Source organism: Schistocerca cancellata, chromosome 2 (assembly GCF_023864275.1).
Source record: "Schistocerca cancellata isolate TAMUIC-IGC-003103 chromosome 2, iqSchCanc2.1, whole genome shotgun sequence".
Lineage (NCBI taxonomy): Eukaryota > Metazoa > Arthropoda > Insecta > Orthoptera > Acrididae > Schistocerca > Schistocerca cancellata.
In genome coordinates, this window is record NC_064627.1 from 280808358 (window position 1) to 280828886 (window position 20529).

A 20529-nucleotide genomic window follows, 5' to 3' on the forward strand; every position below is an offset into this window, starting at 1 on the left:
GGGAAGGATAGTGGGCAGGACATTTCTCATTTCGGGGCACGACAAGAGGTAATCAAAACCCTGGCGGAGAATGTAATTCAGTTGCTCCAGTCCCAAATGGTACTGAGTTGCGAGGGGAATGCTCCTTTGTGGCCGGACTGTGGGATTATGGGAGGCAGTGGGAGACTGGGAAGATAAGGCATGGGAGATTTGTTTTTCTACAAGGATGGGAGGATAATTATGGTCAGTGAAGGCTTCAATGACCCCCCAGTGTATTTTGAGAGGGACTGCTCATCACTGTAGATGCGACAACCTCAGGTGGTTCGGCTGTACAGAAGGGTTCAAATGGTTCAAATGGCTCTGAGCACTATGCAACTTAACTTCTGAGGTCATCAGTCGCCTAAAACTTAGAACTAGTTAAACCTAACTAACCTAAGGACATCACACACATCCATGCCCGCGGCAGGATTCGAACCTGCGACCGTAGCGGTCGCTCGGCTCCAGACTGTAGCGCCTAGAACCGCACGGCCACTCCGGCCAGCTGTACAGAATGGACTTCTTGGTATGGAATGGGTGGCAGCTGTCGAAGTGGAGGTATTGCTGGTGGTTAGTAGGTTTGATATGGATGGAGGTACTGATGTAGCCATATCTGGGGTGAAGGTCAACATCTAGCAAGGAGGCTTGTTGGGTTGAGTAGGACCAGGTTTTAGCAAATGGGGGAGAAGTTGTTGAGGTTCTGGGGAATGTGAATAAGGGCCTTCAATCCAAATAGCAAAGATGTCATCAATGAATCTGAACCAGGTGAGGGGTTTAGGATTCTGGGTTTTTAGGAATGATTCCTCTAGGTGGCCCATGAATAGGTTAGCATAGGATGGTGCCATGCAGGTGCCCATAGCCATATCGTGGATTTGTTTGTAGATAATGCCTTCAAAGGAGAAGTAATTGTGGTTGAGGATATAGTTGATCATGGAGACTACGAAGGAGGTTGTTGGTTTGGAATCCATAGGGCGTCTGGAAAGGTAGTGTTCGATAGCAGTAAGGCCATAGGCATTAGGAATGTTAGTGTATAGGGAGGTGGCATCAATAGTGATGAGCAGGGCTCCGTGTAGTAAAGGGACAGGAACTGTGGAGAGTCGGTTGAGGAAATAGTTGGTATCTTTTATATAGAATGATAGGTTCCGGGTAATATTTTGAAGGTGTTGGTCTATGAGAGCAGAGATTCTCTCAGTGGGGGCACAGTAACCAGCCATAATGGGGCATCCTGGGTGGTTGGGTTTATGGACTTTAGGAAGCATGTAGAATGTGGGAGTGCAGGGAGTGGTAGGAGTAAATAGAGAGTTGGACTCTGGGGAGAGGTTCTGGGATGGGCATAAGGATTTGAGTAGTAACTGGAGATCCTGCTGGATTACTGGAATGGGATCACTGTGTCATGGTTTATATCCTTGCAGTTCAAAACAACGGTGCTGGAGCCTTTGTCAGCAGATAGGATTATAACGTCAGGATCTGCTTTTAGATGGTGGACTGCGGTTCTTTCTGTGGATGTAAGGTTAGTTTGCATGTTGAGGGAATTGGGGAATGATGTCAAGGCAAGGTTCGAGGTTAAGAAATTCTGGAAAGTTAACAGGGGGTGATTTGGAGGCAGTGGGGATGGATCATGGTTGGATAGAGGAGTGAACTGAGTTAGGCAAGGTTCAATATTGGTTGTTGGTTGAGTCTGATTGGTCGGGTTAGTGGCAAAAAAGTGTTTCCACTGTAAGGACTGGGAGAAGGAGAGAAGGTCTTTAATTAGTCCTGCATGGTTGAATTTGGGAGTGGGACAAAAGGTGAGGCCTTTGGAAAGGACTGATTTTTCTGTGGGACTAAGGCTTCTGGAGGAAAGGTTCATAACTGTGTTGTAGGTCTGTTTATGTTCTGGGTTCTGTGTGATGGTGGGAGGCAGTTTTGGAGAGTGGGGTAAGTGTAGTAGGTTGGCGAGACAGGGTTTGTCAGCTATGAGGGGGCATGGGGTAGGTTTGGAGGTTGTTGCAGAAGTGGTGGCTAGTGGTACTCCGAGGCAAGTGTGGCTATGGGCATCAGCATGGCACCATCCTATGCTAACCTATTCATGGACCATCTAGAGGAATCCTTCTTAAAAACCCAGAATCCTAAACCCCTTACCTGGTTCAGATTCATTGATGACATCTTTGCTTCTTGGATTGAAGGCAAGGACACCTTATTCACATTCCTCCAGAACCTCAACAACTTCTCACCCATTTGCTAAAGCCTGGTCCTACTCAACCCAACAAGCCACCTTCCTAGATGTTGACCTTCATTTCAGATATGGTTACATCAGTACCTCCATCCATATCACACCTACTAACCACCAGCAATACCTCCACTTCAACAGCTGCCACCCATTCCATACCAAGAAGTCCCTTCCATACAGCCTAGCCACCTGGGACTGGAGCAAATGAATTACATTCTCCACCAGGGTTTCGATTACCTCTTGTCGTGCCCCGAAATGAGAAATGTCCTGCCCACTATTCTTCCCAACCCTCCTACCATGGTATTCTGCCGTCTACTGAACCTACACAATATACTCGTCCATCCTTACACAACCCCTGCTCCCAATCCCTTACCTAATGGCTCATACCCCTGTAATAGACCTAGGTGCAAAACCTGCCCCATACATCCTCTTACCAACACCTACTCCAGTCCGGTCACTAACATCATGTATCCCATCAAAGGAAGGGCTACCTGTGAAACCAGTCATGTGATTTACAAACTAAGCTGCAACCTCTGTGCTGTATTCTATGTAGGCATGACAACCAACAAGCTGTATGTCCGCATGAACGGCCACCGACAGACTGTGGCCAAAAAACTAGTGGACCACACTGTTGCTGAACACGCTGCCAAACATGATATCCCTCATCTCAATGACTTCTTCACAGTCTGTGCCATATGGATCCTTCTGACCAACACCAGCTTTTCTGAATTGCGCAGGTGGGAACTTTCCCTGCAATACATCCTACGTTCCTGTAACCCTCCTGGCCTCAACCTTCATTAGTCACTATCCTCACCCATCCAGCCTCCCTATGTTCCCATTCCAGCACTACACAGCCACCATTTCACCTCCACACCCCGTATTTTTTAATTTATTTTTATTTCTTTTATTTTTCTCCTTTCCGCTACTTACCCCCTCCCCCCTCCGCACCCTCGCTGCTGCCCTCCGTCTAAACTGCAACACTTCACTGTCCGCCACTTCCACCATACTATCCCTCTCTCTCCCTCCCCATGACAACCTCCTCATTACCCCCACCCAGTCGCTATTCCCATCATGCACTGGTGCTGCTGTTCACAGTGTGGTTTCAGCTCTCTGAGACTGCAGATGTGTGTGCAAGTTGCGTTTACATGAGTGTGTGTGTGTGTGTGTGTGTGTGTGTGTGTCTACTGCTGACAAAGGCCTTAATGGCCGAAAGCTCTGCTATATGGTGAGTAGCAACTTTCCTTTTCTGGTATTGTTACATTCCATCCTGGATTTTCCATTGTTTGATATTTGTCTACAGTGTATTTGTTTATCAAGAGAAACATATTATAAAATGCCACTATACCCAAATTCACCAGTTTTTGTCAGAATTTATGCACAGTATCAAATAGTGGCTTAACAATCAGGTTCAAACTGAAATAACATCAGTTACAATGCAAATTTTAGTGCTCAGTGGCTCAAATCTTTCTTTTGGTGACTAAAGTAATTTTACACCTAAGATGAGAAATGCAAATTGGTGCCAGATAAGGATTCAAAATAAGATTTACTCCTTATTGCTAGCAGTCAGCTTAATCAATTAGGACAACTGAACGCACCTCCAGTCGTGACTCAAACTTTCAGTGTCACTGCTGCTTCCTTTAACACTGTAGCTATTTGTTATCTCATGGAGTAAGCACCTTTGGGAGGATTGGATTTGTTGGAGGGACAAAGCAGTACCACTAATGCAGGGATGCATATATCCATGGAAACACTGAAATCAAAGACTCAGTCTTTTCATCAGACAAAGTAAATGTTGTCTGTTAATAAGAAAAGTGAAATATCATGATCAAATTTTATTCATAAACTTCCTTTCTATACTTGTGTCACACTTAATAGTTAATATGTCCTTATGTAACCTGCTTTATATCAAATCTATGTTAAGCTAGAATTTCTAAATTAACTGGCACCAGTACATTTACCAACTGGCAGTCAAAATGCAAATATAATTGTGCACACAGTGACGACTGGTTTAGATTTTTGCACTGCATAAGTGCTTCAGTCATATTTGGGAATAAAAGTCTTAATTCCAGGAAGAGCTATGTTAATTACATTATGATGTATGTGTTGATACTAAGTCATTTCATGTAAATCTTTGTATAGACCCTTAAACATGAGCAGGGCAAAACACTTTCTTGTCATTTTTCAATGAAGTCAACACTGTCTCCAATTATATCACTGTTGATGTGTCATTAAAATAAAAGAACAAAAGACATAAAAGAAAATTTTGCATCAACACTGAATTATTACTAACTATATAAAAATTCCTAGTCTCTTTTGTTACAGTGATATTAAAAATATAATGTGATACTTGCTGCAGAAAACTTTTTTGTCCAGAAAATGCAGGTGAGCCAAATTAATACTGCATATATCACATGATCTGAAAGACAATTTATGTTTTGTATATATACTTCTGAGGACATACCTTTGGGCTCAGATCTGTGAGATATTCTGACTCAATCTTATTTGTCAGGGTAAGATGATGCAATGCCTCTTGAAAATGAGGTGGCTTCACTCTTGTTGAATGAAATGTCTCCAGTCCATTCATAAACATCTCTGTTAAAGCCTTATGCTTCCATGCTTCTGCAAAAAAGAGTTTGACAGTGTTAAAAATGTAATCAAGAGCAAAATGGGAGGGTTTGTATAGAGTATTTTTTTGATGTAGCAACAGATATTGATGTCCTTGTAGTATGAAAAATTACTTTATGTGAAGTATCACTCTCATACTGAAGCTCATTTTGATGTGATTATTTGGACTATGCTGATCACAATAAAATCAAATTTTCTGATAGTACCATAATGCTGTCAAAACATTTACAAGTACCAATAAATAAATCTGCATACATGGTATGTACTATGAAAAATTACTTTATGTGAAGTATCATTCTCATACTGATGCTCATTTTGATGTGATTATTTAGATTATGCTGATCACATATGAAATCAAATTTTCTGATAGTACCATAATGTTATCAAAACATTTACAAATACTAATAAATAAATCTGCATACATGGTATTACATAGGGCTGTAATTACGGTATTTCATTTTAGTTTTGAAATAAGCAAATATTTTGTGTTTGATAGGTACAAGCATGTATGTGTTACCAACAAATAGTGTTATAAGCTTCATTTTTATAATTGTTACTGTTCAGGATGAAACTGTGACTTAACTGATGAGATTGTATAAGTATTTTGTCCAAAAACATTACATTTCAGGAATTATTCACAAGTTACGTTTAAGAAAAACTACTGGAATTTGAAATATTGACTTTGGAAATAAGTGTTTAGGATTGACACACCTCATTTGAAAGCCCTGACTCTCTACTATTTAAAGAATATCCTGCATTTTTTTCTAAATTTTGAAATTTAGGAACTATCACTGCTGCAAAATGTTGATATGTGATTATTCAAATTTTAGAACACAGTTTTGCTATCTTACAGCCCTAACAATTTTAAATTCAAAAATGTAGATTTTTACTAGAAAAATATGGCAGATAATGAAATATCATTAATACAAAGGTTTGGCTTTTAGGGAAACATTGTTGAACTTGGCTAGAAAAGCGCACACTTAAAAATCAAGTAGAGGCGTTACAAGAAAGTACAATTAATCATTATGTGAAGAACTGCATTGGCAGATATGTATAAGTATTATCTATTAACCTGCCTGATAAGTTGTTATTGAATATATAACTGCTCTGTATTTTGATATTTTGTAGAATACTTCCTACACTAGTCCTTGAGTAGTTGCTGTGTCCTGTATCACAGCCAGTGACCAACAATCTGTGGTAGAATTCAGTCAGTAATTCAGTCACCATTTAGCTTTCAATGAGGCACCTTCAGTAAATTCAGACTCTTCTAAAATGTTGTCTAGCTAGTTTTGGTTTGGTATACTTGACATAGATGTGAATTATTTTGAGGAAGTTTATGCAAAGTTTTTAATTGTAATATTTGTATGTAAGACTGAAAAAAACTGGATTAAACAAAAAATACGAAGATATACTTATTGTTCATATTACATTCTGAACATCTGTATTTGTTCATAAATATACAAGGTCCAGGGTCTCAAGAGAACATTATTGATGTCAACCACCAGAATGCTTAATTGACACTAACAAAAGCTTTTTTTTTAACATAAGTTACCTTTCTTCTATAAGTATGTAATTCTTACTCTCTCCAAAAAGAAACAAAAAGTGCAATTTCATTATCACTTAAACTGTGCAATTGATGTAAGAGAGAGCAAGGCAGTTAAATCATACTCCAGCCTTAACAGTTGTACATTCATATGTGAATTAAGTCTTTTCTTGACCTTTGCTATCTGAGAGATTCTCAAATAAACACCCAATCAGATATTGTTACTGAATTTTCTCTGTTATATCAGTAAGTTACCACTGTGCCATCACCAGAAATGTGTCATCTAGGAGCAATAAAAGTGCAAAGTCCTTAAAAATGTATAGGTCATGGAACTGAAAATTCTGAAGATGGGGCACGTCCAAGAGGTATCTTTTATATTTTCCATAATATAGTAACTCTTCACTTAGAAACCAGGAAACAACCCCTGTTGTCTCAGACCCATCAACAGTTAGTAGAAGGACCAGGGAGGCAGTTAATGGCAAAGTAGAAAGGGAGCCCCCAGTGAGAGGCAGAATTAACAGCGTCACTGTCATTTGATATGAGAATGCCACTTATTGTCTGAAATATAAATATGACAACAGAGAATGGTAGGTAGTACGTAAACACAGATATGAGTAAGGAAACCAGAAATTTTTTAGCAGGGCCACAGCAACTAGTCACAATGAGGCATTTGGGATTGTTGGGTTTGTTTGTATGCTGCTCATGTTCCCAATCACTACCTGCATGGATCATATGGGTGTAAAAGACTCAGGTGTAAGATGAGTCATATGCAACCATGAAACAAACCCTGCTTCTGTCCTAACACCAATACATGCTATCCAGTCAGAGACTCGATCACCTGTGAAAGTAGGCATACTGCATGTAAACTTCACATAGTTAACTTCAGTGGAATGGCTGCTTTGCTACAAACTGGACTCCCCCCCCCCAACATTCTGCAGTTGAGGACTATGGCTATCTTCCCTACTCTCACATTAGCTAACACGTGTTTTACTGTATATTATGATTTTTAAGACTTAACAGTCATTTGTGAGTGCCACCTATGTGAACAGGACCATGTACACAAGGTGCTCTCTGATTTTAAATATTTTATTTCTGCCAAACCTTTGTATGATGTGCTACATTTTATCCACTAATATGACAACTTGGCATGAGGTTTCAACTCACAATGAGCCTGTTTCACAACAAAAATTCCGGAAGACAAAAGGTGACAGCAAAGTCTGTCAAAACTGCTTGTCTAAAATAAAGAAGTATTTTTGCGATGTTGGCTATAGAATCACTCCTTCTCATTTCTCAACATGAAAGAATTTGATTAGACTTTTTTGCTTCAAATAATCATGGCCACTGGAGACTATGTGGTCTATCTACAGTTGCTGAGTCAGCCATAGTGCCGCTTTGATCATCACTGCAGTTTTTGTTTACAGGCTTTTGACTGCTGTATTTTCACACTAACAATAAAGATAGTTTGAAAATGGACATAGGTCTCCAAAGCTAGTCACCATCAATAAATAAACAAGATACTTCCTAATGCAACTTATGATGGAACTACAACCATTTATTTCAATTACAAAAAAGTTTTGGAGCTATGTTTCAGCTGCAGTATGCTGCAAGTTCGTAAATTTAAATCAATATGCTATGGAATGATTTATTCCTTTCTTAACTATGGGATGAATTATGGAGCTGTGCAGCTGATGTCCACTTGAAAAAGAAAAGAACAATATTATGCTGTAAAGGGACACCTTCCTCTAGCATTACGTTTCCTAAACAGAAGTTATCAAAACCAAAAATACTTTCTATCTTTTAAACACGATCATATTACCTCAGCTGTTTTTCTAAAAGAATTTCATATGAATTTGTATATGATGTTATGTATTTCAGGCCATAATCCATTACAAAAAATGTTAGTTTCATTGTTGCTTTGGATGTGCAGTTAAAATTACTTTTCTTTTAGAAACATTTGAAAATCATGAAATATTTGGCACACTTAAAATTTCTATTATTAATTACACAATTTAGTGCAATTTATTAAATTTTTTTCTGGGTTCATTTATAAAATAATGGTATAGGTTAATAGAAAGTCATTTGTCTATAAAGTTTGTTAACTCTTTGGAATATTGGTAGTACTGCAAAATGAGTTAGTGGTGGGCATCCCTCTCATGTGATCAGATGTGTTTTTCATTTTTGGCAATAACAATGTAATGTTTGGTTTTACAGTAGAAATTGTTAAGACAGCATGATATAGAAAAATGTGAAAGAATAAAAATCAACATGAAAACAGGCAATTTTTCGGTAGTTATCTCATCGATTGGGATCATGATAACCTATGATATCAAAAATTTCAGGTTCAAATTCAACCTCTAGACATGAAGAACTGGAGCCAACAATGAAAAAAGAAGATAAGTAAAAAAGTTTTTTGTAAATCTTACTCCTCTCAAAGTTCATTAACAGAGTTTATTTTGAAGTCAGTGACAATCACCAAGTGATATGAGGGAGGGGTAGATTACAACATATATGTGGGATAGGACACAGAGAATCATTGTACAGCAAAATACTTAATGCTATATTCTGAATACATATTTAAATTAGTTCCTGTACATACTTTATGAGTCAGCAACTGAAGCTACCAAGTGCAGTGCTGGTACACAATCACAATATCAGAACAAAGCATGTCTACTTACAGAAAAGAATGAAATTAAAAATGACAGTCAGAAGCCCATACACCAATGGTTTCGTTTGGCTTAGCAAACTATAGAACAAGAACCAATTATGAATATGTAACTGGACTGATTTTAATTCAAAATTGAAGTCTTTTCTTATAGAAAAATATTTATAGTCATTCAGGGAATTTTCAAATGTAGCTTGTGATACGAACCAGTAGAATATTAGTCATAAAGTAATAAATGTATGAGGTAGATGTAGGATGCAATAACTGTAGTAAGTAACATAGTTTGAAAGTGTCATGCTATTTTTCTGACATTTGCAAAAGACATTGTTGTGTTGAGTCCATGCAAAGAAAATGCAAGTAAATATATAAACAATCTTAAGGTTAATAAACACAGGGTGTATACGTGGACAAGGAAAAAACATTCCCGGATTTTTCCTGGATTTCCTGGTTAAAAATACTCTTTCTCCCAGGTGAAAACACACGTTTTCCATGTTAAGTGACAGTATATTTTCCCTTATCAATCTTCTGAATGGTTATGGTTTTATACATGGGAGCAGAATTTCCTGGCACTTTAGAAAAGGAAACTCAGGGAAAAAGACATGTTTGGGAAATACCTTTGATGTGCCGCAACATGTACACTGCGTATTTTCATATTACACTGCATGTTACTTTCTGAATGATTGAAATCAAGATAGCAATGTGTGTTTATAAGCCATTCATAGCTCATTTCATGTGATGTTGCCAGTCGATGGCAATGGATATTCAGAGCATAGGACACGTGATGTACGCCAACAGCAATGTCACTGTTAAGTAGCATGAACACACAAACAGGGAAAGTTAATAGTTTAAATTAATATGCATAGCGTTGCTGCAATAAAAGCAAAACTTTCACATATAATATTGGTCTCTAAGGTTAATAAGCTGCAAGAGAAGCTAAGCTTTTGCATATAATGTTGATCTTAAGATATATCACACAAATGTGCCAGTAATATTTTTAAAAATGACATAAATATCTGGTCTTCAGGGTTTGAAATTCTTCTAAATGGCTTGTCATCAAAGAGTTGATTTTCAAATGAGAGTCAAACGCCCTGTGATTTAATAAATTCATGGTAGATTCTCGCACATAGTTCAACTTATGTAAAAGGATGTTTACTTTGAAAGTAATGCTTTTCAAACCACCATTCGCAATATTTTCCCGCGACCTGTTAGAAATAGGTTTGTTTCAGCAGTTGCCAGAGAGCACAGATAACAGGCAACACAGCGCTTGCGCAGCTATCATGATGTAAGAATCCTGTATGTACGTACATGTAAAATATTAAAAGATCATACATTATGTCATAAAAGAAACAAGACATCAGAGGATACTCCAAGAGCATCGGAATTTCATGAACCATGCTAAAATGTGCACATTTAAAGTGCGTACTTAAGTGCACATTTGTATGTCCAGATTCCCAATGAAGTAGACCTTGACCTGATATTAAGCTTTTCAGTGTGGTTTTCGGGATGTAAGGTTTCTTGGAGCACCAGTACTGTATTATATCATGTTTGGTTCTGTATTATGGCAAAATTTCATATGTGCTAGAAGATGAAAACGTGCACTTGAAATGCAGCAAACAGTTGAAACTAGCCAGTACTACGGAATTAAACACTTTGTTTCAAATACATTGACTGCCTCTGCGGAAAAAGTTTATAAAAGTCAAATTTCTTTAGCAAACAGACAAAAATAACTTCATTGTTCCACAAGGTGATTAATGCTTGACTGTCAGAAAAGTGGAAATAAAATAAAATTTGAAACTAATGACATATTTTAGCCTTCCGTAATTATGTGAATGTGTTTTAATTCACTTGATAGCTCCCGGCCACAGATATCTGTTTTGTTTTTATTAGATGTGAGAGTAAACGAGGGGGAAACAGCAAAACCACTAAATGTAAACATGGGTCACGTGGAGACTACCCACTATAACTCAGACTGCTCTGCGCATCAGCCCCAGATCTACGATATTTGCAAACCGGGTCAATAATAAAAAAATTGAATTTTCAAAAATATGTTCTTGTAGCACGTCTTTCTGAAAAGTCTGAAACATAAAACACATGTGTTCGAGCAAATGTTAAGACATATTATTTGGACTTAAGTGTGCCAAAGTGCAGTGCCACGCCTCTTCATAAAGCATTCTTCTACCGCAAGTCACTGTATTTCGCTCTTTGGAATTGAAACATGTATATTTTGTAATGTGCCATCAAACTATATTCAGGACAGTGGAAATTGAAATGCCCCGTGGTGCCTCTCCTGCTCCCAGTCGGGTTGTTTGACAGCCTGCCTCTATTAAAAAAAAAATCTCACAATTAATAGCGGATCAGATTATTTGTAATCAGGAGAACAAGACTCTTCAGAAAATTTGCACTCTTTATTGCCTATTAGCTAATAACTTGCTGTTTTGTGTGATATAAAATTAAATATAGCCTACATAAAACCAATAAAGACAAGAGATAAGCAAGAAATTACACATTTCTTCAATCCTTAGCTCCTAGCATTCTTTTTCTCTCTAATCTTGCTACAGCTTTACATGGCGTGCTTTCCTTTTTGCGAAAGAATCTATTACCTCATCAAAGTTCATCAGTCGTTTTGCTACATGAAAAATCGAAATGTCATTATCTAATACCAAAAAAGCTGTTAACACAAACAATACCCAAGACTGGTGTTGTTTCTCGATCTAATTACATCTATTTTGTCACTGTCTGCTAGATAAAACAAAATAGGCCTTTCTAATATAGCAGCAATTTTGTAACACACACCAAATAAACAAAACTGTTTTGGCACAAATGGTCATTTTTATAACGAGACAGAATATAATTCACAAAGTACCAATATCAAATGCCCATTAGACCTACTACAAGCAAAAAGCTTTATGCTAGAAAATAGTTTCACATTTCATTCATATGCATCAGTTTCTCAAGCATGAGATCGAAAAGTAGTATTACGAAATTTTTATATAAATTTGGAATCGTCTTATTCTTCCATAATTTGTGTGATGTTCCCGTTTCTTCTCCTTCCTCATTCTAACAAACAATTTTTTCATCACCAATTCTGTAGCTATTTGTGCCATTGTCAAAATTTGTTCGCTGATTAACTTCACTAACCCCGCCAGAATCACAGGTTTAGTTATCCCGCAATTATTTTCTGGTTAGGCACTATTAAGTGTTTGTACAACATGTTTTCCACGTTACATCCAAAATAGAACTTCAGCTGCTAGCTGGGGACTGTATAACTGGTCCTTACTAGTATAGCGATCTGGCCAAAAACTTTCTGTCAATTTCATTTTCTTGGATACACCGAGAAGATAATACGTAATCTTTCTCACCTGTTATTCTGTCAGTTGTTTATTTCCATTCTGGTAGTCTGAATCTATGGATTTCGCTAGTAATTATAACAATGCTGATCATTCGCAAACCCAATCAACCACATAATCAGACAGCAACTGGCATTCATCCGTTCGGCTTTACTCCACTCAGCTCGTAAAGTTTATTTCTAGATGTGACAAGGATTCTCCTGACAGAGACATCATGCATTCAAAAATCAACTTATGATTCATTCAGAAACCAACTTAAAATGTGTTCAAAAATGTTCAAAAACCAACAGGGAAGCATTTCAAAACCATATGAATAATCGATAGACAAATGTGCGCTGGATGCTAGGCACTTTGTGAAACAAGTTCTTTTCCTCAAGAATATGAATTTGGCGCCCCATTTTCCTGGTAGCATCTAGCTGCTCGCTGCGACTGCTTGCACAGCCAACAGCCACATTCCTGTAGCCAGAAGCAGGAGAACCTACAACTCAAACATGACTCAACTGCGCATGTGCACGAGCCTGATCGTAAATCTAAAATGAATTTAATGTAAACAGTTGTGACTTCACGCTCATCAGAGGTAGTTTGTTGTTATGAAGCATTGCATAGTCTTCCTAATGCCTTTGACACATTTTGATGTAGGCAGATGCTTGCATGACCACTGTGTGTCACTGTTGTATATGCCGCATTTCCTTTGCAATTTAAGTTATTTTCATTTTTTTCTCTCGTTTATGTTTTATTGTTGAAGTATTATTCTGCAATAGTGGGATACAGTAATATCCTTTGTTAGAGTATCGGTTCTTACCAGTCAAAATTACAAAAATTTAACTGAAAACTAAAACAATGAAAAATTCCCGAAGTTCCAAAAAATTCCCGGGTTTTTCCCGGATGAAAAAATTCCTGGGTTTTTCCCAGATCTCCCGGTTGTCCTGGGGTGTATACATCCTGTAAACAGCAAGATGAATTGTACTGATGAGAAATGATCATGATTTAATGTCCAGTTGTGGGAGACAGGAGGTCGTTTGGTTGTTTATGAATGATTGTGTTAGTCAGGGTATTTTTTTATAACAGAAACCAACATCTTTGTGAATGAATGTAACTACTACATCTGGACACAATTGGTAACACATCTGTTATACATCATTTTTATGATCTGTGTGTATCTACTTTAGTCACCTATGCAGATAGCATAGTTTGGCATGTCACATGACTGGGGTGCATGTTTTATCAGCCATAGACATGGCCGCGAATGCAAGATGAGCAAAAAATGCTGTATCGATGCAGCTGCCTGCAGCACAGCTGTGGGTTTGTGAAGTATGGGACACTCCATTTCTGACAGAGCACGTTATAACAAATAATGGATAACATTTCAGTGCTCAACAATACCCTGTGAGCAGATCCACAACAACTCGCTCACAATTTCATACAGAAGCCACCGTTCTACACAAGCATCTCTGCTCACTAGACGTTATAGGCTATAGAGATTAGTCTGGGGCAGGAACACTGCTGGTTCATCCTTGAAGGGAAAACATAATCAGGACTGGTTAGTTGATACTCCTATTGGTACATTCCAATGGTATCATATGACTGTGTCATATACAATGATAGTCAATGCTGTGTACTTGTTAACAGGACATCATTCAGCCAATTGGTGCAGGTTTTCCTGGGTGGGAAATATTTACACTGGATGAAATGGTGTCTCTGATATGTCTATCATCATCTTTCACTAAAAAATAATGCACAAAATAACTGTACTTTTACATGCACATGTCTGTTAGCCTGCAGCAATGTAACAGTGATTTGTATCTTCAGCATGACAATGCACAACCCCTCACTTCTGATTGTGCCAGAATTGTCTGAGGAAGACCATAAGGACATGAAGGTGCTTTTTAGTCTCCAGAACATTTGACCCTAACCCTACCGAAAGTATCTTGAATGACACTGAATGAGATATGGAAATCTTAGTTACAGCTCTGGCCAGTCTCAGTAGTGCAGTGACTGATCACCATGACCGCCAAGTCATTCATTTTATCAACAAGCTTTTGTCATAATGTTTCACTACTGATGTTAGAAAGATGTAGCAGCTACACAGCAGTCCTACTAAGTATCTCTTTTATTTATTTATTGTATCAGCCTTTCCACTGGTATGATGTTGTCTTCTATCCATGAAATATTTAACATCGTGTGCGGTCCACAGTGCTGGTGAAGCGCAGCACCACTTTTCCATAATATGTACACCTTTTCAACGTATTATTTTTACTTCCATATACTATGTGAATGTGATGTCTAATAAAATATGATTTCAATATTTCAACCGCTAACATATGCTATGCATCTTGAATTTTAGAAGCATTGTCTGAATACCATAATCATCATTAGGCAAGACACAAATTGATCCATCCCCCATTGATTCTCATTTCACAGTCTAATTCTCTCCACACAGTCTGATTTAATTTGACTAATTTCCATTACCCTTGATTTACTTTAGTTGATATTCATCTCGTAACATCTTTTCATGTCACCATCCATTCCATTCAGCCACTCTTTGAAGTCCTTTGTTGTCTCTGACACAAATATAATGTAGACGGCAAACCTCAAAGTTCCTTTCTCCTTCTCCCTGAAGTGTAATCCTCTTCCCAAATTTCTCCTTTGTTTCCTTTACTGCTTGATCAATGTACAGACTGAATAACACTAGGGATAGGCTAGAACACTGTCTCACTGTCTTCTCAATTATTACTTCCCTTTCATGTCTTTCATCTGATATAACTAAACTCTGTTTTCTTTACAAGTTGTAAATAACCCTTCGCTCCCTGTATTTTAACCCTGCTACCTTCATAATTTCAAAGAATGTATTCCAGTCAACAATGTCAAAAGTTTTCTCTAAATTTACAAAAGCTATAACTAAAGATTTGCCTTTCTTTAACCTTTATCCTAACATAAGTCATAGGGTCAATATTGCTCTTGTGTTACTCCTCGCAATCTGATCTTCCCCAGGGTTGGCTTATAGCAGTTTTTCCAGTCTTCCATAATAACTCCTGTCAGTATTTTGCAGCCATGGCTTTTAAAACTGGTAGGTAGGTAATATTTACACCTGTCAGCACCTGCCTTGTTTGGAATTAGTACATTGTTCATGAAGTCAAAGGAACTTTGCCTGTCCCTAATATTTTGCACACAAGGTGGAATATTTTTGTCATAATTGTTTTTCCCAAAGATACATGAAATGTATTCACAGTCACAAATATGGTCTAAAATCAGCTGTATAATGGAATAATGACAATGAAAATTTGTGCGCACTGGGACTCAAACCCGGATTTCCTGCTTCCATGAGCAGTTGCCTTACCACATGGCTATCTGATCATGAATCATGGCCAGACCCAAACTTCACCAAACATGTTTCTACAACCTGTACTTGTGCATCCATTGTGTGTATTCCTATACAGGGAAGACATTTTGCTTGAAAGTTGCTTGCCTAGTGTTGATGTATAAATACAATACTGCAGTGCTGTAGACACATGGTTGACGAAATATGGAAGTTTGCATCTGGCCATGAGCCATGCTCGCATAGCCAAATGGTGTGAGCGCTCATGATAAATGGGAAATCCGAGCTCAAGCCCCTGTCTGGCTCAAATTTTCATTGTTGTCATTCCATTATACAGGTGATGGTAGTTCATACTGACAACTGCAAATACATTTCACGTATTTCTTATCAGCTGGAGTTCCCGCAGTGCCTGGTCCTTCGGACATGCATGCATGTCTGAAGGAATGTTGCATTGTAATTCCGGTGCTGCAACTTCATATTTATCGTCTGAGGCCGGGCAAGGGACTTTCATGTAAATTGTCTCGCCTGTGCGGGAATATACATAATGGGTGTACAAATACTGGTTGTAGAGTCATTTTTGGTGACATTTGGAAGTTTGGGTCTGGCTGTGAGTCATGCTCGCATAGCCTGATGGTAAGGCGACTGCTCATGATAAATGGGAAATCTGGGTTTGAGTCCCATTTCAGCACAAATTTTCATTGTCATCATTCCATTATACAGCTGATAGTAGTCCATATTTGCAATTGTAAATACATTTCACATATTTCTTAATGGCTGTAGTCGATGCAGAGTGTATTGCTTTGGGAAAGTATTTGTATGGAGTGTAGCCATATATGGAAGTGAAACATGGACGGTAAATAGTTTGGACAAGAAGAGAATAGAAGCTTTCGAAATGTGGTTCTACAGAAGAATGCTGAAGATTAGATGGGTAGACCACATAACTAATGAGGAAGTACTGAATAGGATTGGGGAGAAGGGCACAACTTGACCAGAAGAAGGGATCGGTTGGTAGGACATGTTCTAAGGCATCAAGGGATCACCAATTTAGTATTAGAGGGCAGCGTGGAGGGTAAAAATCGTAGGGGGAGACCAAGAGATGAATACACTAAGCAGATTCAGAAGGATGTAGGTTGCAGTAGGTACTGGGAGATGAAGAATCTTGCACAGGATAGAATAGCATGGAGAGCTGCATCAAACCAGTCTCAGGACTGAAGACCACAACAACAACATGCATGCATGTCAGTAGGAGTTTTCTATCATGATATAGAATATCACAGGCATTGCAGTATCACATTTCCTGAAGATCTCAATGATTCTGAGTGAATGTTGTCCACTGCAGGAGACCACATTTTAACTTAGATCTTTCAGTACTTTGTCAAATTCTACTCGTATCCATCACAAAACTGAAATAAAAGTTTTGGTCCACTACCTCCTAAGACCATGTATAACACTGGAACTGACAAAGTGACTAGGGTACATTTAAGATTGGTTTCACTGAGTCAGATGAGTAAAGCAACCTCTGTTCCAGATATTTACAATTGCTCTAATTACAAGTGAACAGGGCTGGCAGTTGTTGTCTGTTGCTGATGCTGTCTTGAAACCAATTTCAAAATATTATACCTTATGTTAAAGAGAAAATGCACGATATTATCCACATTAGTATTGTAAATGCAAAAGTAATCCTGTCTGCTTTGTTTTAATGAGAAACCACTGCAACATTTTGATGAAATATGGTATGGGGATAGCCTGAACCCTTAGGAAGACATAGACAACTTTAGAAATAATAATAATAGTAATAATAATAATAATAAACCTCGTGAAGGCCCAGGAAAAGAATAGGCGTCCGGTATGTTCTGCCAGTCGTAAAAGGCGACAAAAAGAACAAACCACTAATAGGGCTAACCCCCCTTTTAGTGTGATTAGTTGGTTCAGGACAGAACTAAAGAAGCCTCGGACAACCGCCGTCATGGTCGGGGACGACGCTTGAACCCTATGCCCTTCCACAATGGTAACGACACTGCTAGCCAACTGGAAAATGATTTAAATCCAAATAGAGGTGTTCTGCAGGATATGCTTCCTGCAACCACACTAGAAGGAAAACAAAGACAGAGCATGAGATGGTCAGATGAAGTTAATCGACACCTCATGTTCTGTTATTACCAAGCAACAAACCTAGGAACCAACACAACTGGATACAGATCACAAGTATACACAACATTTATTACCAGATACCCAGAATTAAAATTTTTAACAGAACGACTAGCTGATCAGATCCATGTAATAATCAAAAATAACAGGATACACCAGTCAGAATTACAAAATATCAAACAACAAGTACAACAAATACTGGAACAAAATAATGTGCAATCAGAAGAAGAAGAAAATACAGTAATGGACTCAAACATCCCAGAGCAAACAAACAAAGAACAACATGCATCAATTAAACAATCAGAGGAAAACGAAATCTTAAGACAGCCACCAGAACAAGCACAAATAGAACATGAAGTGACACACATGTTAGATATAGAAGAAAAATTTCAGCTAACATATATAGAATACAAAGACACAAATACAGACATTAGACCATTCTTGCATAGACCGTCAAATAACCCACAAGTTGAAACAACAATAAAAACTATCAACACAATCATGCACAACAAAATAAATGAAAACACAACTATGGAAGAGTTACAACTACTGGTTTATATAGGAGCACTCACTACACTAAATATACACACTAGGCAGAGATCAGAACCAACCAACACACAGAAGAAACCCACAAAACCAGCATGGCAATACAGGCTACAGATCAGAATAGAAAAACTGAGAAAAGACATCGGACAGCTAACACAATTTATAAGAAATGAAATGTCAGAAAAAAAACGAAAAAGGTTAGGTAAAATCTCACAACGAGAAGCGATAGAGCAATTAGATGAAAAGAAGCAGAAATTACAAGCATTGGCCAAATGACTTAGAAGATGCAAAAAAAGTGAAAATAGAAGGAAACAAAACCAAACATTCAACACAAACCAAAAGAAATTTTACCAGACAATAGATAACACACACATTAAAATAGACAATCCACCAAACATAACAGACATGGAACACTTCTGGAGCAACATATGGTCAAACCCGGTACAACATAACAGGCATGCACAGTGGATACAAGCAGAAACAGACACATACAAGATGATACCACAAATGCCTGAAGTGAAAATTTTGCAACATGAAGTCACCCAAGCAATTAATTCTACTCACAATTGGAAAGCCCCTGGAAAAGATAAAATACCAAATTTCTGGCTAAAGAAGTTCACCTCAACACATTCACATATAACTAAATTATTTAACAGTAACATTGCAGACCCATACACATTCCCTGATACACTTACACATGGAATAACTTATCTGAAACCTAAAGATCAAGCAGACACAGCAAACCCAGCAAAATATTGCCCCATAACATGCCTACCAACAATATACAAAATATTAACTTCAGTCATTACACAGAAATTAACTACACACACAACACAGAACAAAATTATAAATGAAGGACAAAAAGGCTGTTGCAAAGGAGCACGAGGATGTAAAGAGCAACTGATAATAGATGCTGAGGTGACATCAAGCTAAAACTAAACAAAGGTCACTACGCTACGTATACATTGATTACCAAAAAGCTTTTGATAGTGTACCCCACTCAAGGTTACTACAAATATTAGAAATATACAAAGTAGATCCTAAATTGATACAGTTCCTAAACATAGTAATGAAAAATTGGAAAACCACACTTAATATCCAAACAAATTCAAATAATATCACAGCACAGCCAATACAGATTAAGCGTGGAATACACCAAGGAGACTCATTAAGTCCTTTCTGGTTCTGCCTTGCTCTGAACCCACTATCCAACAGGCTAAATAATACAAATTATGGATACAATATTATTGGAACATACCCACACAAAATCACATATTTGCTATACATGGATGATCTAAAACTACTGGCAGCAACAAATCAACAAGTCAATCAATTACTAAAGATAACAGAAGTATTCGGCAATGATATAAATATGGCTTTTGGAACAGACAAATGTAAGAAAAATAGCATAAAAGGGAAAACACATTAAACAAGAAGATTACATATTGGACAACCACAGCGACTGCATAGAAGTGATGGAAAAAACAGATGCCTATAAATATCTAGGATACAGACAAAAAATAGGAATAGATAATACAAATATTAAAGAAGAACTAAAAGAAAAATACAGACAAAGACTAACAAAAATACTGAAAACAGAATTGACAGCAAGAAACAAGACAAAAGCTATAAATACTTATGCTATACCAATATTGACCTACTCATTTGGAGTAGTGAAATGGAGCAACACAGACCTAGAAGCACTCAATACACTTACACGATCACAATGCCACAAATATAGAATACATGACATACATTCAGCAACAGTAAGATTCACATTAAGCAGGAAGGAAGGAGGAAGGGGATTTATTGACATAAAAAAACGTACATTATGGACAGGTAGACAATTTAAGAAAATTTTTTCTAGAATGAGCAGAAACTAGCAAAATACACAAAGCAATCACTCATATAAATACATCGGCTACACCACTGCAATTTCATAACCACTTCTACAACCCTTTAGAGCACATAACATCAACAGATACGAAGAAAGTAAATTGGAAAATGAAAACACTACATGGCAAGCACCCGTATCATCTAACACAACCACACATTGATCAAGACGCATCCATCACATGGCTAAGAAAAGGCAATATATACAGTGAGATGGAAGGATTC

The 20529-nt window shown here is 37.7% G+C and overlaps 1 protein-coding gene across 3 annotated transcripts in view; it reads right to left on the reverse strand.

The window, feature by feature from the left end:
• Positions 1-20529, reverse strand: part of LOC126161620 (sphingomyelin phosphodiesterase-like) — a 361860-nt gene that overhangs the window by 99607 nt on the left and 241724 nt on the right. Inside the window, exon 2 of one of the 3 annotated variants that reach the window (XM_049917580.1) lies at positions 4686-4843. The exons of the other annotated variants lie outside the window; for them this stretch is intronic. Within the exon in view, the coding sequence (XP_049773537.1) occupies positions 4686-4843 (158 nt within the window). The remainder of the gene's footprint in view (positions 1-4685; positions 4844-20529) is intronic. 3 annotated transcript variants of the gene reach the window in all.